Here is a 23,726-nt window from a genome sequence, read left to right on the forward strand (position 1 = left end):
GCTCCTACTGACTTTCATTCCTCTTCTCTCCAGTGCATACCTCCACCTCTCCAGGCTCTCCTCCACCTGCACCCTACTCTCGCTACAGATCACAATGTCATCCGCGAACATCGTAGTCCATGGAGACTCCTGCCTGATCTCCTCCATCAACCTGTCCATCAGCATTGCAAACAAGAACGGGCTCAGAGCCGATCCTTGATGTAATCCCACCTCCACCTTCAATTTCCAGCTTCATACTCATCACTCTGTCTGACCCTCTCTTCACCTCTCTTGACATAGTCTTCCTTCAGAATTACCCCTACCCCAATTCTCCCATCCACACCATGGTAGAAGAGTTTGAACCCTCCTCCGATGCTCCTGGCCTTACTCCCCTTCCACCTGGTCTCTTGCACACACAGAATATCGATTCAATTCACTTTGCTCTCATTAGAAACAGTGTCAGGCACATGTTCAGAATGAAACTATGCTGCTGCGGCTTCGCCCAACAGCAGCATAGTTTCCACCGGCACCCTGCAGGCCCACAGAACCGGTAGTGGTCGTTGGTAACCCGGGCCTCGACCGATCCGGGATGGAAATCTGATTTATGATCCGCATATTTGATATGGCAGAGATTGGTCGCCGGATGCCCTTCCTGACGCAACCCTCCCCATTTTTCCGGGCTCGGGACCGGAACCAAGAATGCACTGGCCCGTGCGCCCTCGGTGGCTGGGTTCACGAAAATGGGAAATGGAAAGTGAAACACGACGCTGTGCAAACCAGTGTGTGAGGAATCATTTGTATAACTACTCACAGATATTTACAAAAGAGCAACATGATTATGTAGGAACAGGAGAACACATCCCACAATCTGAAATTCCTTTAGGGAATAGAATTCCAGATACATTAACGGTTGACACAGCTGAGATGATGGCAGTGAGTGTTGGTCTTCAGGGGGTGGAGGAGGGTGGTGTTGTGCGTGTGACTCTGCCGCAGTACTTTTTTAAGTTTGCAGACTGTGAAGTCAACCAGGGAAGATCTTACTACTGTTATTCCCAAATGTCCAGTTTGGGAATAGAGTGACAGCTGCTTGTGTGGGAGTAAAGGGCAATTAATGTGCAGACGGGGTGGCTGAAAGATGACTAAATATGAGGTATATGTCTAACGGACATACCATCTGGAAAAGGGGAAGGAAAAGCACCCATCAACAAGAAAACACTGGACCTTTGGCAGAAAAAGTGGGATGAGGACAGTAAGGGCAAAACATTCTTCTTCTTCTTCTTCTTTTCCTCCTCCTCCTCCTCCTCCTCCTTTCGGCATATTCCCAGTTTCTCAGGGGTCCCCACAGCTGACTTTACAGTTTCCACCGGTACCCTGTGAGGGCAGAACATACTAGAGAATACAAAATACTGTTGGAGCACACAGAGTGTAAAAGGAGGAGGTGGTTTTATCCAGGTTGAGGCTTGGGCACACTGGTTTCATTAGACTCTGGTTCTACTGGGAAAAGTAAACTCACAAGTGTGTGCGCACGCGCTGTAATATAACTGAACACGCGAACTCGTAATGATGCACTGTGACGAGTGTTCTGGCAGAAGGGTAAGGTTGCAACAAAGGGTGGAGAGGCTGGACGAGGGTGGGGTTTGGGAGGAATATTAGGAACAAATGGAGATAAGGTGTGGGAAACACACAGAGAGAGAGAGGGGTAATACGTTTTTTAATAAATGGGTCATTCTATGGAAACCTCCATTCTTCTGTCCCTAGCCTTTACAAAACTATTCCACTTGAAAAATGCTTTAGGGTTACCATTTATTTGTGTTTTAAAATATAACAATATGTTATTTGAACAATTACCTCTTTTTGAGCCATCAGTTTGGCAATACTTGTTTTTTATTCAATTGTTTAGAATGCCAAGCACCACAGTAGTGGTGCCCGTCCCCTCAGTCCTGTACAGAGGGCCAGCGCTGTATTTTGAGGTCCAAAACACGATTTCCTACCATTTAAGGCACAATAATGTATACATAATGATCAAATATATGATGTAAATTACATTAACAAAATCTAATAAACATTTATAACGGAACATTTATAGTTTATAATCCGGTATATATACCGGATTGTTTATTAGAATATTTTTTGACTCGTGTAAATTAGATCCTGTTCTATGTCCTCCGAGCCTGTAGATGGCAGTACACATCGGTACGTTGTCATTGCAATCCGCCAACAACGCAAAGAAGAAGAAGACGACCAAGACGAAGACGAAGAAGAAGCAGAAGAAGGAGGCGTACTGGGTAAGGAGGCCCAACAAGGGCGTTTGGTCTGTCGCTGACAGGCGGTCGGCTGGACATGTCGGACCTTCTTCGGCCATCCAGAAAGCTAGTTTGAAGCTAATTCAAGCGACGTAAGGTGGCTCTGGAGCCCTGGACGGGGCAGGAGGCTGCTAGTTATTTCCCGGAGAAGATGGAGGTGACGACGGAGGGAGAGGTGGAGGAACGCAGGTGAGAAGCCGGGCCTCGGGAACCGGGTTAGCCGGGCTGGCTGTTGGTTCTGTTAGCCGGGCTGGCTGTTAGTTCTGTTAGCCGGGCTGGCTGTTCTGTTAGCCGGGCTGGCTGTTGGTTCTGTTAGCCGGGCTGGCTGTTGGTTCTGTTAGCCGGGCTGGCTGTTGGTTCTGTTAGCCGTAACGAAGTGGAGACTAGACGATAATCCCGCAGTGACGGACATTAAACTACCCCGAGCGTCCAGTCCCGCACGACCCAGACCCGCTTAGTGTCTCTCTTCAGTGTAGACCAGAGCGTTTGTCACCTTTACCCGGATTGTTCTAATGCACAGTATTGACACGGTGATTATTATTCATGGTTATTAATGTTAGCTAAGGGCTGTGTTCCACACCTGTAAGTCCTGCTGATTACTGCCTGTCACCATGGCACCAAGGGCTTGTTGGCCAGACCACCACTGTGTGTGTGCTGTTTTACACCTGCTCAGTGTCACTCGCAGACAGCACCACAACAAACGACCCAGACCACAACAAACTACACAAACCGCAACAAACTACACAAACCGCAACAAGCTACCCAGAGCACAACAAACTACACAGAGCACAACAAACTACACGGAGCACAACAAACTACACGGAGCACAACAAACTACACGGAGCACAACAAACGACCCAGAGCACAACAAACTACACGGAGCACAACAAACTACACAGAGCACAACAAACTACACAGAGCACAACAAACTACACAGAGCACAACAAACTACACAGAGCACAACAAACTACCCAGAGCACAACAAACTACACGGAGCACAACAAACTACACGGAGCACAACAAACGACCCAGAGCACAACAAACTACCCGGAGCACAACAAACTACACGGAGCACAACAAACGACCCAGAGCACAACAAACTACCCGGAGCACAACAAACTACACGGAGCACAACAAACGACCCAGAGCACAACAAACTACACAGAGCACAACAAGCTACACGGAGCACAACAAACGACCCAGAGCACAACAAACTACACAGAGCACAACAAACTACACAGAGCACAACAAACTACCCAGAGCACAACAAACTACCCGGAGCACAACAAACTACACAGAGCACAACAAACGACCCAGAGCACAACAAACTACACAGAGCACAACAAACTACACAGAGCACAACAAACTACCCAGAGCACAACAAGCTACACGGAGCACAACAAACTACACGGAGCACAACAAACGACCCAGAGCACAACAAACTACACAGAGCACAACAAACTACCCAGAGCACAACAAACTACACAGAGCACAACAAACTACACAGAGCACAACAAACTACCCAGAGCACAACAAACTACCCAGAGCACAACAAACTACACGGAGCACAACAAACTACACGGAGCACAACAAACGACCCAGAGCACAACAAACTACACAGAGCACAACAAACTACACAGAGCACAACAAACTACCCAGAGCACAACAAACTACCCAGAGCACAACAAACTACACGGAGCACAACAAACTACACGGAGCACAACAAACGACCCAGAGCACAACAAACTACACGGAGCACAACAAACGACCCAGAGCACAACAAACTACACAGAGCACAACAAACTACACGGAGCACAACAAACTACACGGAGCACAACAAACGACCCAGAGCACAACAAACTACACAGAGCACAACAAACTACACAGAGCACAACAAACTACCCAGAGCACAACAAACTACACAGAGCACAACAAACTACCCAGAGCACAACAAGCTACACGGAGCACAACAAACTACACGGAGCACAACAAACGACCCAGAGCACAACAAACTACACAAACCGCAACAAACGGCACAAACTGCAACAAACTATACAGACCGCAACAAACTACCCAGAGCACAACAAACTACCCAGAGCACAACAAACTACACGGAGCACAACAAACTACACGGAGCACAACAAACTACACAAACTGCAACAAACAACCCAGAGCACAACAAACTACACAAACCACAACAAACAACCCAGAGCACAACAAACTACACAAACTGCAACAAACAACCCAGAGCACAACAAACTACCCAGAGCACAACAAACTACTCGGAGCACAACAAACTACCCAGAGCACAACAAACTACACAGAGCACAACAAACTACACAGACCGCAACAAATTATACAGAGCGCAACAAACGGGACAGACCGCAACAAACTACACAGAGCGTGGACCATATTTCAAGATATTGCAGTAGAGACATTGAACACTTGTAGATATAAAAATCCTAGAAAAACTGCTCTTGTCAACAGGCGCTTTGTTGCGTGGTGGAAGAATGTAATGATTAGGAAGTACAGTTGTGCGAAAGAGCCATCTTGAAAAGGTAATAAATATAACTCGACACGTGTCAAGAACTCAGGGCGTGGTAAGAGGAGCCAGTGTCTGGGCAAGTAATTAATCTAAGAAATGTGTATGGGCCACTTAACGCAACATTAATTAATACAAGTAAGCACTGGAGGCTCAGTGAAGTTATGGTACTGTTCCATCTCCCAGCTGCCTGATTAAAGATGTCTTGTCTGATGGGGGATGTGCCTCCAACCAGTTCTTATTTCTTACCTTAAAAAGATAACTTATTAGTTGTGTTAGCTGCTTGTTGTTGGCAGGTAGGGTTAGCATGCTAACAGCAACTCAGCCTTCAGTTGGCCATCTGCTGCACATGGGTTGTGCTTATTAACAGCGGTCTGTTTGTCAAGTCAGTTTTATTTGTGTAGCCCAGTATCATAAATTACAAATTTGCCTGAGGGGGCTTTACATCAGCACAACATCCTGTCCTTAGACCCTTGCATCAGATATGGAACAACTCCCTAAAAACCTTTAACAGGGAGAAAAACTAGGAAGAAACTCTGGGAGAGCACCAGAGGAGGATCTCTCTCCCACGTTGTCGTTCAGTTTGGATGACAACTGTGTGTACCTGATGCTCGTACTAATAATACGTGTTGGGCTTATAGCTGAGCTGACTGTGCCTGGATAAAAGCGACATTGTCTTTATGATTAAAAATAAATTCAAATTAATGGGGCCCTCAGGTTAATTTCTGTCCACCCCTCTTTAAAATCTACCTCTTCCAGTAGTACACACACACACCACACAAACGCACACAGAGTGAAAGAGACTTCTAAAGTTAATCCTTAACCTTAACAACCTTAGGAAAATGCTAGCCCTTCCCCCCGATACAGACTCGCTTTCACACAGAACCTTGTTGCACAAACACACAGTGTGTCCCTCATGAGGCTGGCGTGTTTTCCCCTCCAGGTAACACAATGTGATTTGATTAGGTCAGTTGGTGAACCCGTGATAGCACTGCTCTCTATCGCAGCTTTCTTTGGAGAGAAAGCTTTTCGTGTCGCATATAAATGGGACCTTGTGAGCTCCAGCTGCACGGCTTTTCAACCTGTAATTCTCATTTCTCCAGTTATGTTATTTGCTGCAATGTTCACTGTGAATTTATTGGAAAATTGTAATCAGGAATTTTTTGGCAGACTCCATTATGGGCGTGCATTGTCCAAATCAGGACTTTCTACTCCCCCAGAGGACTGACCTGGATTCTCTTTTGCCCTTTACAACATTCCAGGTGTAAACCAGACAGTCTGCTGGGTTTCTTCTGATACAGAAGTGAATGTATTCAGGGAAGGGTTTTTTTTTTTTGTGTGCCGTTCAATACATACCATCAGTGACCGTTTTGCTTTTCAGAATGCATCCAAAGACCCAGTCCGCTTTGACTGTGTTTGTCTGCTGTGTGGGGATCAGTTTGGACACTGGTTCAAAATGAACAGAAAAAGAGCGCTTCAGCTTGATGAAGCGCCCTTAGGTACTGCTCCCTCCCATGTGAAAGGAAGTGTGCCCTGTTTCAGTGTTACGCTGCCGCTTAGACTCCGTCTCCACGGCCTCCTGTTTGGATTGGCTGCTGACAGGAAAATAGGAGGAAGCCCTGGATGGGACTTTGTGCTTTCAGTCCCCGAGGGGACGCAGTGTCAGCTCCTCTCGGATGTTGTCAATTTTAATTTCCTTGTCCCAAAGACAAAGACAAAGTCTAAGTCATTCTTTTTCCATACTATCTAATTTCACTCTTTAATTTCTTTTCCAAACTGGTTTCAATCATCTGATTTGCAGTGACACAGCATGGCTGCCAGACAGGCCTCAGATGACTGAGTCTTGTGCTCTCTGGCTGATGTTGTGAACAAACTAACCAATGATCAGCTAAGTGCTACTTAGTTCTGATCATGTGGGGTATCTGGGCTCAGGCCCTTTAGAGGGGTGTTGAGGAAGTAGGGCAGTTGTTTTTGGGTCCGTTATCGTTACTGTAGACACTTTGTGGATGTCAGCATTTCTGCAGGGAGTTGGAAGAACTGCTGCTTACGCTGCTGAATTTGTGCTGAGCTGTCAGTCAGTCAGAAGTCTTTCTCAGGCTGAAGGGAAGTAGTTTTTATGTACATTGTACAATACAAGCCACCAGGGTGCTAGCTGTGATGCTCATACTTCTTCTTTCACTTCTGTCCTCCTCCTCCTCCTCCTCCTCCTCCTCATCCAGGCGGGAGCACTGGAAGCTGCTGTCCAGTCTGAAGACCACGGTGGAAGGCCTGGTGTCCACCAACAACCCCAACGTATGGTCACGTTACGGCGGCTTGCAGAGGCTCCACAAAGACATGAACAACATCCTAAGTCATGAACTGAAGAACGATCAGGTCTGCACTCACCACGGCACACCAACGGGGGCAGCAGTGGTTGCTTATCACTGTTTCTTACCGAAGGGATAACTCATGGTTTAAGGTGGTGTGAGTTAGTGGTTGTGATTGAGGCATGGACGTTACCATGGTCGGCGTTACCTGTGGTCAGACATCTGGCTGCTCGTGTCAGCGAGTTGGCACAAAAATGTAGGGAAAGCTAATGAAAACATTTTCAGGCATATTAAAACATGAAAGAAACTACTGCTAACTAGGGGTGTCACAATACACCAGTACTGACGATAACTGTGATATTTAAAACAGGAAATATTGCTATTGTGTTAATAATACCCATATGATAATATTGTAAATAATCCAGTGCCTCTTAGGGCCCGGACACAGACCGTCGGTGAGTGTTCTTGACCCTAGTTTTTGCGGTGTGTCCCGCACCGTCGGCACTAGTCGGACCCCTGTCGGCAGCCTTTTGGCTGGTTCAGCATGTTGAATGGGCGAAGCCCATCGGTGAGAGAGATCACTCTGATTGGCTGTTCAGCTTAGTGAGTCAGTGCAGAACGTACAGGCTAGCTGGCCGTCAGCTGTAGTCTTGGTGGTGTGTCCAAGTGCTGCTTTTTGGCCCAGGCGACGTGAGGTGGCGCAACAGTCGGCCCTCGTCGCCGCTAGTCGGTTTTGTGTGTCTGGGCTCTTAAGTCGTTTCGGTTTTCCATTCTCGCTTTGTCTGCCTCTCCTGTGATGCCGTGATGTAGTAACTAGCAAGTGTGGCGATTGCCCAGATTATGTTCTTATAAATGATAAGACATATGTTTCCGGCTATCAGTCTGTTTTCACTCACCTCCACACACTCACCTCCACACACTCACCTCCACCCACCAGTCCTGTCAACCAGCAATGTGGCTCTTACTTACCCGCTATTGGAAAGACAGGCCCCTTACGTTCAGGGGCGGATCTGGGACACAGTCTTGCCACCCCTGTTGCCACCCCATTTATAAATCAGATAATATGTTTTTTAAGTATATTTTATGTACATGCATGGTGAAGGTCAATGAGACCCGCACCAAACTCATCTCAAACAGAAGTCGCCGATTTAGAATCCCCCTCCCCCTCACAGGCGCGGATCTACAGGGTGGCAAGGGGTGGCAGCTGCCACCTCTGGGACACAGTCTTGCCACCCCAGGAAAAAATCTCTAGATCCACCACTGCTTACGTTCCCTTATGATGTTGCACAGATCAGTATGGTAACCGATGCCGGCGAGTAAAGAGCAGGGAGAAGTTAGACCTCCACTTCGTCAGCCTGCCCAGGCCTTTGTGCTATGTTAAGTCTGCATTTGTTATATATTCACATGTGTGTCCCCTTGAAAAACCCTCTCCTAATCATGTCAAGCAATCCTTTGAGGATCCAGCAACTCAACATCTCCTGAGACTCGACAACAGCTGAATAATCACTCGCCATAGGGGCGTCTGGGTAGCGTAGCGGTCTGTTCCGTCGCATACCAGTAGGGGGATCGGCGGTTTGAATCCCCGTGTTGCCTCCGGCTTGGTCAGGAGTCCCTACAGACACAATTGGCCGTGTCTGCGGGTGGGAAGCCGGATGTGGGTATGTGTCCTGCTCGCTGCACTAGCGCCTCCTCTGGTCGGTCGGGGCGCCTGTTCAGGGGGGAACTGGGGGGAATAGCGTGATCCTCCCATGTGCTATGTCCCCCTAGTGAAACTCCTCACTGTCAGGTGAAAAGAAGTGGCTGGTGACTCCACATGTATGGGAGGAGGCACGTGGTAGTCTGCAGGCCTCCCCGGCTCGGCAGAGTGGGTGGAGCAGTGACCGGGACGGCTGGGAAGAGTGGAGTAATGGATACAATTCGGAGAAAAAGGGAAAAATCCAAAAAAAGATTTTTGTTTTACTTGAGTGTTTCATTTCCTGCCTTGCGGTTAATTATAAATTACTGTTGTGCAAAATCATATCATGAGTAATGGACAGAGGAGAAGTGGTGTGAGGGCATGGTCGGTGGACATTACAACACAGCAGTATGTCAGCCTCTGGTCACACACACACACACACACACACACACCCACACACACACACAATGTGTCCCTGCTGCAGGGGGTTTTGCTTCAGTTGACATTGTGTTGATGGCACCTGTTTGGCTTGTGGATCTTTATGTTTATCATATCATCTACAGTTGACTCGGATCAGGCGGCAGCAAGAATATGCAACACTTCCTGTGTTGACTGCAACCTAGAGGAAGTTGTTCCTTTGCAGCGTTAGCATTTTTGGGATTATCAGCGTTCTCTTGATAACTTGTGATCATGTCGCTGCCTGATTTGAGTCAGCTGTACTAGATGTGAGTCGCGTATGCGCGAGCGTAAACGGTTTACCCAGCTTTATTGTCTTGTGAAAATAAAGACGGAGGTTGTTGTTTTTTGTTCATCCAGTGTTCCTCCAGGTCTCCTTATCCGAGATCAGCAGTGAAGTATTTGCTCTTTTGCGACATACGATCGACTTCTCGTTTACTTTCAGGACTCGTACCCGAATACGTAATGTTTTGACACTGTTGCTGCCCGGTCTACGTCAGCTGTGTACATGCGTGCACAACTCACGTGTATGGTTAATTAGAGTGGGCAGCGTTGTTCCAGCAAGCTAGAGAGTGAATGAAGAGAGGGATCGGCGGTGTCGAGGACAAACATTTTTCAAAGGTATCGAATCACCGCAACCACGAGAGGTTCTTGATCATACAATCATACCTGCAAAAAGATTTTTACTAGTATGCGAGATTAGCTGTGGACAAACGCACACACACACACACACACACACACACACACACACACACACACACACTTGCTTGCTTTAGGTTGTCCGTCGTGTCCGATGATGACAATCCTGCCTCTGTCACTTGTGAGTCTTCTTATGGCTGTAAAGCCCAATCCGCGATCCACAATGTCTGCCACAGACAGAACAGGTGAAATCACTGACTGGGGGTGTAGGTGTGGTACTGGCTTCATGTCTCTTCAGACGTCTTCTGGTCCGTCGATCACCGCGGTCCTTCTCGAGGTTTTGCACCCCTTGTTGACAGAGCTGCCGCCAGATGGAGCGTTGGGCGGCAGTGTCTTCCAGCTGGCTCGGGTTCAGGCCGCACTTCTTTATGATGGTCTTCAGCTGGTCTTTGTACCGTTTTTTCTGGCCCCCTGCCAAGCGGCGGCCAAGATGTAGCTGGCCATACAGCACTTTACGCGGTAAGCGCTCCTTTGGCATCCTGATGACGTGACCGAGCCATCGAAGTTGGTGCTGGGTGACGGTAGCCTCCATGCTGATGCAGTTGGTCTTGCGGAGTATTTCAGTATGGGGCACTCGGTCACGCCAGGTTATCCTCAGGATGCATTGTAGGCATCTGATGTGGAAGGCCTCAAGCATCCTGAGGTGGTGGCTGTACAGGGTCCACGCCTCACAGCTGTAGAGGAGAGTCGTGATGACAACTGCCAAGTAGACAGATATTTTGGTGTGGAGGTTGAGGTCTTTGTTTTGAAAGACCCTTCTCCTAAGTCTGCCAAAAGAGGATGACGCTTGTTTAATCCGGTTTTGCATCTCCCTGTCGATGCTGCAGTCGTCAGAGAGAAAGCTGCCCAGGTATTTGAAGGATTCCACTGTTGCAAGCGGTTTGTCGGAGATGTTGAAGGTTGGTGAATGAGATGGAGGAGTAGATGCCCACTGGCATACTACTTCAGTCTTTGTCACATTTATAGAGAGCCCCAGCCTACCATACGCCCTTGTAGCAGCTGCAAGGGTAGCTTGTAGTGCCTCGGGTGTGTGGGCCACAACTGCACAGTCATCTGCGTACTGTAACTCAATGATGTGCTCCGATGTCATTTTTGTGACCGCTTGGAGCCTACGGATGTTAAATAGGTTTCCATCTAGTCTGAAGTCCACAGTAACCCCACTGTCCTTCCTGATTTCCTTGTGGAGCAGCAATGTCACACACAGGAGGAAGATGTTAAAAAGAACTGGAGCAAGGATGCACCCCTGACGTACCCCGGTGCACACCCTGAAGGGCTCAGATTCCTGGCCTCCAATGGTCACACGTGCCATCATCCCCACGTGAAATCTTTGAAGGATGTTGACAAACTTTTGTGGGCAGCCAAACTTCAGGAGGATGTTCCATAGGATGTCCCTGTTGACTGTGTCGAAAGCCTTTGACAGGTCGATGAAGGCTATGAAGAGGTTCTGATGTTGCTCCCTGCACTTCTCTTGGAGTTGCCGTGCTGTGAACACCATGTCCACAGTACTCCTATTCTTCCTAAACCCACACTGTGACTCAGGCAACAGCTCCTCTGAGATGTGTTTTACCAGCCTGTGTAACATGAGTTTGGCCAGGACTTTTCCAGCAACAGCCAGTAGTGAAATGCCACGGCTGTTGCAACAGAGGGACTTGTCTCCTTTGCCTTTATATATGGAGATGATGTTAGCATCCCTCCACTGCTGAGGGACAGTTTCGTTCTTCCATACGTGTGAGATGAACAGGAAAAGTGCACGGGTGCAGAGGTAGCCTCCCTGTTTAAAAATCTCTGCAGGGATACTGTCAGGGCCAGGGGTCTTGTTATTTTTCAGCGACCTAACTGCACAATGAACCTCTTCAAAGGTTGGTGGAAGGTCAAGGTCTTGGATGGTGGGGCGGACAGGTAGTTCATCCAAGATCGAGGGATCGGTTGGGGAGGGCTGGTTCAAAAGAGTCTCAAAATGTTCTGCCCATCTTTTTGTGATGAGTTTCTGGTCTTTTATGAGGGTGGTACCATCATCAGACTTCAGGGGGGAGACAGAGCAGTTTCTTGGGCCGTAGATGGTTTTCACTGCATCATAAAAGTTGTGCATATCATTTCTATCGGCATGGGATTGTATTTCATTTGCCTTCGATATCCACCACTCATTCTGCAGGGCACGCAATTTTGACTGCACCTCTCTCCTGGATGCTTGCCATTGTTGCCGGAGTGTAGCTGATGTGGGATTGTTGAGGACAGCACTGTGTGCTTTATGCATGCCTTTGAGTATGGAAGTTATTGTGCCTGTGTTGTCATTGAACCAGTCCTGGTGTTTTCTGCTCTTGTAACCGATGGATTGGGATGCTGCCTTGTAGAGTCTGGAGCTCACGGAAGACCATTTCCTGTCAATGGAATCATCCGTGCTCAAGAGAAGCTCAATGTCTTCCAGGTTTTCAGCCAGAGAGAGGCGGAGATTGTTCTGGACCTCAGCCTTTTCTAGCCGGGTACAGTCAAGCCTCTTCTTTCCTGACCTTTGGAGACGAACAGCAGGGCGTACCTCCACCTGGAGCCTGGTCATGATGAGCCGGTGATCTGTCCAGCACTCAGCACCTCTCATTGCACGAGTGAGTAAGACGTCTTTTGTATCAGCACGTCTCACAATGATGTAGTCCAATAGGTGCCAATGTTTGGAGCGTGGGTGCATCCAGGATGTTTTGTGCTTGTTTTTTAATTGGAAGAGGGTGTTTGTGATGGTCAAGCCATGCTCAGCACAGAGGCTTAGGAGGCGCAGTCCATTTGCATTGACTTTCCCAATGCCATGCCCACCAATGACACCACTCCACACCTTGTTGTCTTTCCCCACTCTGGCATTGAAATCGCCCAGCAAAAAGATCTTGTCCTCCTTGGGTATATGACGGAGAGCCTCATCTAGTGACTGATAGAAGCGGTCCTTTACGTCATCCTCTGATGGCAGTGTTGGTGCATAGGCACCTAGGAGGGTGGCATAACGTTTCTTGGCCAGAGGGATCCTGAGCGACATGAGTCTTTCACTTATGCCAATCGGTGTTTCAGTGAGTCTTGGTAGGAGGCTGTTTTTTATTGCAAATCCCACACCATGCTGATGTTGTCCTCCTGCAGGGTATCCCTTCCAGAAGAAGGTGTAGGTGTCCTCCTTCAGGGAGCCTTCATCCAGGAACCTGGTTTCACTGAGTGCAGCAATGTCAATATTGTAGCGATTGAGTTCCGCTGCAATTAGTGCAGTCCTTCGCTGAGGTCTTTCGGCATTAACGTCCAGCAGAGTTCTTATGTTCCATGTTGCCAGTTTAAAGGGAATTATTTTCTTTTTTTTATTTCGACCGCAGAGTGGAATGTCCCGATAGGTGCGGTAGCCTATCCAGGATGTTTTGAGTGGGCAATGTTTAGGCCACCTTTTCTAGGCCCCTCCCCAGTTGGGGTGAGCAGTGTGGCTCCTAAATAGGGCTGCTCAGACACACAGGGGTCTGCCGAGAGCAGCTGCCACTCAAGCCCAGCTGCTGGCGACCATGAATAGCCCTGTGCCGCTGGCGTGCAGGGGTCTGATTAGGAGCTTCCAGTGCATTCATACCTGCTCCCGTCACCAGACACCCCATCGCCGCCAGACTTTGATCCATATTCCGGTTGCTGGTCTCACCGAGGCAGAGGTGGATACCTGCGCAAAGAGATTATTTACAGTGCCGCTGGGGGTGCGCATGTCCCAGCAGCACTTCTTCACTGTGAGAGGGTGGGATCTGGTGGCAAGGGGGGCCCAAGACGACCAGCACTCTTCCACAGCTGCAGGAGGCTGCCGGAGCTCCAGTCTGTCAGAGGACCGCCTATCGTGCGCCGCCATGCACATTGCTTTTCTCTCAGGGTGTGCTCCCCTAGCCTTTGTCGTCCTACACTTACCCACAAGGCAGTGGGACAGTGGTTGGTCAATGCCAGGGCGTATCCACTTCACATGGGCCTGCGCATTAGACCTCTGGGGACCACTGTAGCTCCGAGATCCCCTACAGTTTAGCCAGGGACCGCAAGGTACCCAGTTACCGTGTGTGGCCACGAGGAGGCACTGCAGGAGTCTTGGCGGTAGAGAGGCTATGTACCGGCAGGGGAGACTTACGCACTCGGCTCCTCTTTTCACCCCCACAAAGAGGGCTAGCCGGCGGCAGTAGCTGAGAGCAGAGAGTAGCAAGCAGAAGCAGCATGCAGCATGCACTAACTACAAGCACTACTACCCCAGTATTACTGCACTGACGCATCACACACGCCCTGTGCCGCTGGCACACACACACACACACACACACACACAATCACACACACACACACACACACACACACACACACAGGGAAGCTGACAAAATCTGGATAGATCTGGATAAAGGAAGCGAGTCTAAGCAGAGCTTTACACCTGCCATCAGTGTCCTAAACACACCCGGGCCGGCTGGATAACACCAAGAACATTTCTTGGGGAGCACTGACACGCCATTACACACCAACACAACACAGCAGCTGGGTTAGTCTCTTCTAGATGTCCAGCATGACTGCATACTGTTGTTCTAGAAGTGCTGTGTTCTCCTTACAGGTGTACTACAAGCAGAAAGACTACTGGGCGTTTGTGTGGTGCGTTCGCTTTATCAGCCCTCACCTGGCCTCACATGTGGAACAGGTAAGACAGAAATACACTCACTGACTACTGCTGCTACTATTACCGCCACCACCACCACTACTACTACTACTACTACTACCACCACCACTACTACTACTACTACCACCACCATTACTAGTACTACTACCACCACCACCACCACTACTACTACCACCACTACTACTACCACCACCACCACCACTGCTACTACTACTACCACCACCATTACTACTACTACTATCACCACTACTACTACTACCACCACCACAACTACTAATACTACTACCATCACCACTACTACTATTATTACTACTACTATTACTAGTACTTTCAGCTGCTCCCGTTAGGGGGCGCCACAGCAGATCGTCCGTTTCCATCTCTTCCTGTCGTCTGCATCTTCCTCTGTCACACCAGCCACCTGCATGTCCTCCCTCACCACATCCATAACCCTCCTCTTTGGCCTTCCTCTTCTCCTCTTCCCTGGCAGCTCCATATTCAGCATCCTTCTCCCAGTATACCCAGCATCTCTCCTCCACACATGTCCAAACCATCTCAATCTCGTCTCTCTTGCTTTGTCTCCAAACCGTCCAGCTTGAGCTGTCCCTCTAATATACTCGTTCCTAATCCTGTCCTTCTTCATCACTCCCATTGAAAATCTTATCATCTCCAACTCTGCCAAAAAGGCCCAATAACACGTTTCTCCTGAAGAGGCTGGCAGGTTTTAATGTGAGACAGGACATTTTAAAAGCATTTTACTGGTCACTCAAGTGTATGAGTTCAAGTACTTGGGGTCAACTGTTCAAAGTAACGGAGAGTGCAGGAGAGAGGTGAAGAAGAGAGTGCAGGCAGGGTGGAGTGGGTGGAGAAGAGTGTCAGGAGTGATTTGTGACAGAAGGGTACCAGCAAGAGCTACAGGGAAGGTTTACAAGATGGTAGTGAGACCAGCTATGTTGTATGGTTTGGAGACAGTGGCACTGATGAAAAGACAGGAGGAGGAGCTGGAGGTGGCAGAGATGAAGATGATAAGATTTTCATTGGGAGTGATGAAGAAGGACAGGATTAGGAACCAGTATATTAGAGGGACAGCTCAGGTTGGATGGTTTGGAGACAAAGCAAGAGAGGCAAGATTGAGATGGTTTGGATATGTGTGGAGGAGAGATGCTGGGTATACTGGAAGAAGGATGCTGAATATGTGGTGAGGGAGGACATGCAGATGGCTGGTGTGACAGAGGAAGATGCAGAGGACAGGAAGAGATGGAAACGGATGATCTGCTTTGGCGACCCCTAACGGGAGCAGCCGAAAGTAGTAGTAGTAGTTGTAGTAGTAGTAGTACAAGATACCAGTCACTCATTGAATCAGTCCTCACATTCATCATAGCATCCTGGTATAACGTCCTCACAGAGAGAAAAAAAACAAACTCATGTGAATCATCAAGCATGCAGCCACAATCACCAGCACCACTCAAACCCAACTCTCAGACTTTTACAATCAGGCAGTAAGAAGAAAGGCAGACTCCATCACTAAGGACCCTTCACACCCCCTGTGCCACTCCTTTCAACTACTCCCATGAGACAGATGCTCCAGAGCACCTCTGGCCACGAAGAGACTGTCACGCTTTTACTGCAGCGTTGTACACGTGCTCTTATTTATTTATGGAATTGTTTGTGTTTTAATACAATTTTTGTGAGTCTTTCAAGGGTGTTTGTTTTTGTGTTGTTTTTAGCCCTTAACCCAAGACAATGTTCTATCATTATACGAAGTACAATACAGTTTTTTTTAATCTTGGCACTGGCGGCACGGTGGTGCAGTGGTTAGTGTGGTCGCCTCACAGCAAGAAGGTCCTGGGTTCGAGCCCCGGGGTAGTCCAACCTTGGGGGTCGTCCCGGGTCGTCCTCTGTATGGAGTTTGCATGTTCTCCATGTGTCTGTGTGGGTTTCCTCCGGGGGCTCCAGTTTCCTCCCACAGTCCAAAGACATGTAGGTCAGCTGAATCGGCCGTACTAAATTGTCCCTAGGTGTGAATGTGTGTGTGTGTGTGTGGGGGGGGGACTGGCGGCCTGTCCAGGGTGTCTCCCCGCCTGCCGCCCAATGACTGCTGGGATAGACTCCAGCATCCCCGCGACCCTGAGAGCAGGATAAGCAGTTTGGATAATGGATGAAATCAAGAAAAAAGACATTCACGTTCTCTCTCTCTCTCTGTCTGTCTGTCTGTCTGTCTGTCTGTCTGTCTGTCTGTCTGTCTCTGTCTGTCTGTCTGTCTGTCTCTCTCTCTATCTCCCTCTCAGTTCAATCTGTTGGAGCCTGTGCTGAGTGGGGGAGGTCAGGTCGGGGGGGAGAGTTATAAGGCAGAGCGCTGGTTGCTGCACAGCCTACAGGCTCACATGCTCTCCGCCCAGCTCCACCCACTCCTCCACCACTTGGAACACACACGCAAGTACTACAACGGTGAGTATTACTACACAAGAGGTACTGTGTGTCTTTAGGCCGTATAAATGCTGTTAACGGTGAACACAGTACACGGAATCTTGTATCTCTTCTCGTCAGTACTCAGTGGAAGTTGCTCATACTGATCGACAGTTGCTGAACAAAGTCGCTGCGATGCTAACACTGTTAGTGTAGCAGTGACTAGCAGTCGTATACTACTGCCCTGTCTGAGACGAATGAGTGTCCTTAAAGTGGTCATCTTTTGTCTGTCATACGTGGGAAATAAAAACAAAACAAGTTGATCCAGAAAATCAGATGTTAAAATGTTTAATTTTTCCATGTACGTCTGTGACACGCCACCTCCGCTGCACACATCTGAAAGTGCGTGTCCAGACCGGCTGGAGCTGTACGGCCCTATTTGTAGGCCTTGGCCTAAAATTTGATTATTAAAAATGTACTTTAGACAATTCAAAGCCAAGTTACTGTGAGCTTATGGGCTATTTTAAAATTCCTGTTTGAATCAGCTGATATTTTATTACATTACGGTAGCCGATGGTAGACCACTGAAGAAGAAGTCACTTCTTCTTCTTCTTCTTCCGGCTTGTTCCCTGTTTCTCAGGGGTCGCCACGGCGGATTTTTGCCCTCTGTAGCTTTCTGTCTGATGCATCCCTCTGTTTCTTTTTTTGGGGATTTTTTTCCCCCGTTTTTCTCCCCAATTGTCTCCGGCCAGTTACCGGCTGCAGACCACCACGTCTCCTCCGATACATGTGGAGTCGCCAGCCGCTTCTTTTCACCTGACAGTGAGGAGTTTCACCAGGGGGACATAGCACGTGGGGGGTTCACGCCATTCCCCCCCCCCAGTCCCCCCCCCCCGACTGACCAGAGGAGGCGCTAGTGCAGTGACCAGGATACATACCCACATCCAGCTTCCCACCCGCAGACACGGCCAAATGTGTCTAACTATTTAAGAACGTGGCAGAAAACTTGGACGAAGCGGGATTCAAAAGAGCCCCCAAGCAAATCCGTGTTCGGTGGAAGCGCCTCAAACAGCCCTACTACTACTGCTACAGGCCTGCTAACTTGTTCGTAGCTTGTTTGGTATATGACGCAGTAGGTCACCGGAAGAAGGTCCAATAGCAACCAGCTGAAAGGGGGCATATCGCCACCTACCTTACCGGGGTCAGACATGCTTCCATCAATAAATGGATTCTCCCCTGGTTTTTGTATACTGGGACAACGACGGTAGTCCAGTTACATGGCCTGATGGAGCTGTAGCCGTAGCTCCTCTTAACTGTGCGTGTAAACACACTGAGTGTTTCAGTTAATCGTGTAAAATGGAGACGTGGTTTGTTTCATTGTGTTGTAATTATGTTATAATGTTACGTGTGTCAGTTAGACGGTAGTTTGGCGAGGGAGCTCATCCGGACAGATATGGTCACTGTAAGTACTTCCACCGTACACAGCTGAGGTTTGCTCTGCAAGAAATACTCCTGTTTTCCAGGGGTACTGAGTAGGTGGGTCTCATAGTAGTGTGCAGAATACTTCAACACTGTACAAGAACTACAGAGGTAAGTTTCTTGCTGCGAAAGGTCCCCAGAAATACTTCATTAGTAGTGTGTAGGTCAGCCTCTCAGCACTGTGACAGTAACAAAAATACTTCATTAGTAGTGTGTAGGTCAGCCTCTCAGCACTGTGACAGTAACAAAAATACTTCATTAGTAGTGTGTAGGTCAGCCTCTCGGCACTGTGACAGTAACAGAAATACTTCATTAGTAGTGTGTAGGTCAGCCTCGGCACTGTGACAGTAACAGAAATACTTCATTAGTAGTGTGTAGGTCAGCCTCTCGGCACTGTGACAGTAACAGAAATACTTCATTAGTAGTGTGTAGGTCAGCCTCTCGGCACTGTGACAGTAACAGAAATACTTCATTAGTAGTGTGTAGGTCAGCCTCTCAGCACTGTGACAGTAACAGAAATACTTCATTAGTAGTGTGTAGGTCAGCCTCCCAGCACTGTGACAGTAACAGAAATACTTCATTAGTGGTGTGTAGGTCAGCCTCTCGGCACTGTGACAGTAACAGAAATACTTCATTAGTGGTGTGTAGGTCAGCCTCTCAGCACTGTGACAGTAACAGAAATACTTCATTAGTAGTGTGTAGGTCAGCCTCTCAGCACTGTGACAGTAACAGAAATACTTCATTAGTAGTGTGTAGGTCAGCCTCTCAGCACTGTGACAGTAACAGAAATACTTCATTAGTAGTGTGTAGGTCAGCCTCTCAGCACTGTGACAGTAACAGAAATACTTCATTAGTAGTGTGTAGGTCAGCCTCTCAGCACTCTGACAGTAACAGAAATACTTCATTAGTGGTGTGTAGGACTGTAACATTTACTATGAATTGAACCCTGCAGCACTGATGCTGCTGGTGTGGCTGTGTGTTATTAGGATACTGGTTGTGTTTACAGAACAGTGTGTGTGTGTGTGTGTGTGTGTGTGTGTGTGTTAGGATACTGGTTGTGTTTACAGAACACTGTGTGTGTGTGGGGGGGGATTTAACAGTGTTTAATTTCAGGAAGAAGGCAGAAGGCTTGCTGGCTGTGTACAAAGGGTCAGTCAGAACAAGACTTTAAAGCTCCTCTTTATTCCCCAGCTGTTCACACCTCTGCAAAACATGCTTCTTCTCATTCTGTCTGACCTCATCCTGTATCACTCTATTAACTTTCTTCTTCTCTTTCATGTCTTTCACATTATTCCCTTCTCTCTCTCCCCCTCGCTCCCTCTCCCCTCGCTCTCTCTCCCTCTCCCCTCACTCTGTCCCCTCGCTCTCTCTCTCTCCCCTCACTCTGTCTGTCTCTCTCTCTGTCTGTCTCTCTCTCTCTCTCTCTCTCTCTCTCAGACGAGGCGTTCCTGCTGAGCGAGCCTCATGTGACGGCCATGTTTCAGTGTCTGGAGGCAGTTGAGCAGAACAACCCCAGGCTGCTGGCCCTGATAGACACAGTTGGGGTTGGTCACACACTACCACCAAGACTTGAACATACAAACCCTGTTGCATATGGACAATTGCATACTGCCACACACAAACTGACACAAAAGTAGAAGTACACACTCTTTCTCGAACTAATACACACAAATATGAACACAAACCTAGCAATGCATAAACGCACTCATATAGAGATGTCTTTTTTTTGGAGGATTTTTTCTCCCCAGTTGTACCCCTTCAATTACCCCACTCTGCCGAGCCGCCCCGGTCGCTGCTCCATCCCCTTTGCTGATCCGAGGAGGGCTGCAGACTACCACATGCCTCCTCCGATACATGTGGAGTCACCAGCTGCTTCTTTTCACCTGACAGTGAGGAGTTTCACCAGGGGGATGTAGCACATAGGAGGAAAAGGCCTCCCAACCGACCAGAGGAGGCGCTAGTGCAGTGACCAGGACACATACCCACATCCGGCTTCCCGCCCGCAGACACAGCCAGTTGTGTCTGTAGGGAGGCCCGACCAAGCCGGAGGTAACACGGGGATTCGAACCGGCGATCCCCATGTTGGTAGGCAACGGAATAGACCGCTATGCCACCTGGACGCCCGTCATATAAAGATGTAAACTGTCCGATGCACACAAGTACATTATGAAGATGTCAGTGTGTGTAGATGAGAAATTAGGAAACTCAAACATCACTTCCTGTCCACAGACTTGTTAAACCCCACATTCCAGAAAATTATAAAAACAAAAGAAAATCAAATGAGAAAATGAGCCTAAAAATGTCTAAACTGACCCAGGATCAGATCCGTCTCTCTCTGACTACCTGACTTTGCTGTTTTCAAACTGGCTGAACAAATGAAGTAAGGGGTTTGTCTCGGCGTGGCGATTGACATAAAGACATAAAAGCACAGCATTTTGAAGGACAGGAAAACCACCAACACGGTGTGGAAGATAAAATAGTCGTCTAACGGGAGGAAGACCAAATGAATTCATATCTGAAAAAGTAGATTTCAAACCCTCTACTAGCAGCCGGTCTCTGGTTTTAAGTCTTCATCGTCTCCCTCTCTGTATTGTAGTTGTCTCCACTGAAGGGCCCTCCATGTCTGGGTCTGCTGAAGAGCCAGAGTCTCTGTGTGCTGCCGGGAGCGGGCGGAGCCTGGAGGAGCGCCACCTCCAGAGAGGAGACCTTGAGCCGCAGGCTAACTACGTCCAACGTCTCCCTCAGAGATGCCCACGCCACCGTCCGACACACCGCCACCTCCTCCCAGAACGCAACCAACAGAGGTGAGGAACAGCTCTGTGAATTCTGGGTATTCATTAGGTGACCTGTATGTTCTGTGAACCGTACCAACATGAAAATGACCAACGCTCAACAACTTTCAGTCCTGGCCTTCATTTACGTAGCAGGCGTTTTCAGGGGAGTCACAGTGACAGACGTGCATGAAGTGTGGCTCAGTTTTGGCACTCGTAACAGCTTCTGGGACAAAATCAGACCTGTTTGGTTTTTTTGTCGCCGGTCTCAGGGTTGGGCTATGTGTCCGCAGCCAATGAGCTGTCTGGCAGAAGTGAAGTGCTGGTTAAAGTCGAAAATCCCTCGCTCTTACAATAGACATTGCGTAGCAAAAAGCAGTGGTGGTCAGAAACAAAAAAGACTTGATGCAGTGTAAATGGATCCTCTTCTTTTTTGGTCGGCACAGATGAAACAAGCTGCAGCGATGCTGACAAGTATTTGCTTGTCCTCCAATGTTGTTTTGCACTTTCAGGCGATTTTCTATTTGTATCCCAGTGTGCTGCATCTTGACTGGCTCTCTGAAAGAGGCAACTTCACTTTATGTCTCGCATCTCATTATGAGGCTTGGATTCCTTGTGAAGCATCTCAAGTAATGGATCACCCCTATCAACTTCTTGTTGTTCAATGGGACATACTCAAGGACAGAAGGACGACTAAGTTGTAGTCCTTAAGTGTGACATATTCCCTGACTAGAACTCTCGTTGTGTAATGTGTACCAGCCTTTACGGCGCCTGTTATGGTGTCTGTCATCATCATCATCATCAGTTCCGTAACCTATGGAGGTCGTAGGAGCACAGCTGATGCCTCAACAAGAGGTTGAGCCATCATTGTGTGTCAGTAGGGGGCAGTACCTGGTGGTCCCTGTCTCCTCTCCAGGTATGGATGGCCGTTGGTTCACAGAGGAACTCATCTGCCCTTTGACAGGTTTTGTTTTGAGTCCTGCTGGATGTCCACACACCCTCCTCACAACAACCCAAGGGTTGAAGAGGGAGTGCCGGTTTAGTCGCCGACCACCTGATGGTTGCAGTTTAACGTCGTACCCAGGACCAACACCATTACATGGTGTCTGTAATGACACATAAAGCACAAAAACTACAGACAAATAGAGAAAATGGTCCGGCATGCTGGTCTGAGGACTGTCTGCCTCCAGCTGGAAAGAGTCTGTTATAACGTTTGTAATGACTGATGGACCGTTTATTAAAAGAATCCAGTATCAGGTTATTGGAGGAATTATATTATGATTCTTTTTTTTGGGGGGGATTTTTACCCCTTTTTCTCTCCAATTGTACTTGGCCAATCTTCCGAGCCGTCCCGGTCTCTGCCCCACCCCCTCTGCTGACCTAGGGAGGGCTGCAGACTACCACATGCCTCCTCCGATACATGGGGAGTCACCAGCCACTTCTTTTCACCTAACAGTGAGGAGTTTCACCAGGGGGAGGTAGCGCATGGGAGGATCACGCTATTCCCCCCAGTTCCCCCTCCCCCCCGAACAGGCGCCCCGACCGACCAGAGGAGGCGCTAGTGCAGCGACCAGGACACATACCCTCATTCAGCTTCCCACCCGCAGACACGGCCAATTGTGTCTGTAGGGACGCCCGACCAAGCCGGAGGTAACACAGGGATTCAGAATTATATTACTTTCGACCTTGTAAACAAATCGAGCTCTTCAAAAGGTTTATCTTTAACTGTTTTCTGAAAGTGTTTGTTCTGTTCTGAACAGTCTGAGTGAAAGATTCATTCTGACCATGCGTTGTTAGTCCTCACCTGTGAGCTAGTTAGAGATCATTATTTGTTGTTAACGGTTTAATTTCTGACACAGCAACTGGCCTGGGCGCTCCCTGGGAGTGTGTGTCCGGGCCGGGAGACACACCTGCTCCTGCCTCCGCCACCGTCCCCCACATCTCCCTCACCAAGCCCCCCTCTCTCACCGAGGCCCACCCCGAGGCATGCGACTCAGGTGAGGGGGACTATGATGATGGGCCGGAGTACCTGGCCATCGGGAACCTGGGAAAACACAGCTCTAACTCCAGAGGCTCCACCCCCAGCTGTGGGCAGGCAGAGGGAGAGAAACAGAACACCCTGGCTGTTGCTCCACCCCCTCCCCGACGGTCCTCTTTCTCCGAGGGCCAGAGGGGGCTTGGCCGGGCGCCTCGAGGCCACACCCGCTCGCTGTCCGACACGGGGGTCAACCAGAAACACCGGCATGGTGAGCCAGTCAGGGGACACCGCTTCTACATAACTTGGGTGCCAAACACACGTATCTTGTATTGGTGTGCTCTGTTCTTTCTGAATGATCGTTTCCAAATATACCCCCCTCCACCGGTTTCTCTGCCCTTAACCCTCTTTTCTCTCTGCTTTGAGGTAACTGTCTCTCCCTCTCCTCCGATTATCTCTCTATCTCCACTTATCTCTTTATCTCCGGTTTGTGTAAAGGAGG

General features: G+C 48.7%; 1 protein-coding gene across 2 annotated transcripts in view; it reads left to right on the forward strand.

The window, feature by feature from the left end:
* The first annotated feature begins 2,260 nt into the window (after positions 1-2,260).
* rubcn (rubicon autophagy regulator) overlaps positions 2,261-23,726 on the forward strand; it is a 49,862-nt gene continuing 28,396 nt past the window's right edge. For both annotated transcript variants that reach the window (XM_056276180.1, XM_056276181.1), the window contains exons 1-7: positions 2,261-2,471; positions 7,044-7,197; positions 14,534-14,617; positions 16,882-17,041; positions 19,916-20,022; positions 21,075-21,282; positions 23,109-23,495. In XM_056276180.1, coding sequence (XP_056132155.1) covers positions 2,434-2,471; positions 7,044-7,197; positions 14,534-14,617; positions 16,882-17,041; positions 19,916-20,022; positions 21,075-21,282; positions 23,109-23,495 — 1,138 coding nt within the window. In that variant the 5' untranslated portion in view covers positions 2,261-2,433. The remainder of the gene's footprint in view (positions 2,472-7,043; positions 7,198-14,533; positions 14,618-16,881; positions 17,042-19,915; positions 20,023-21,074; positions 21,283-23,108; positions 23,496-23,726) is intronic.

This window comes from Lampris incognitus, chromosome 3, assembly GCF_029633865.1.
Source record: "Lampris incognitus isolate fLamInc1 chromosome 3, fLamInc1.hap2, whole genome shotgun sequence".
NCBI classification, from domain to species: domain Eukaryota; kingdom Metazoa; phylum Chordata; class Actinopteri; order Lampriformes; family Lampridae; genus Lampris; species Lampris incognitus.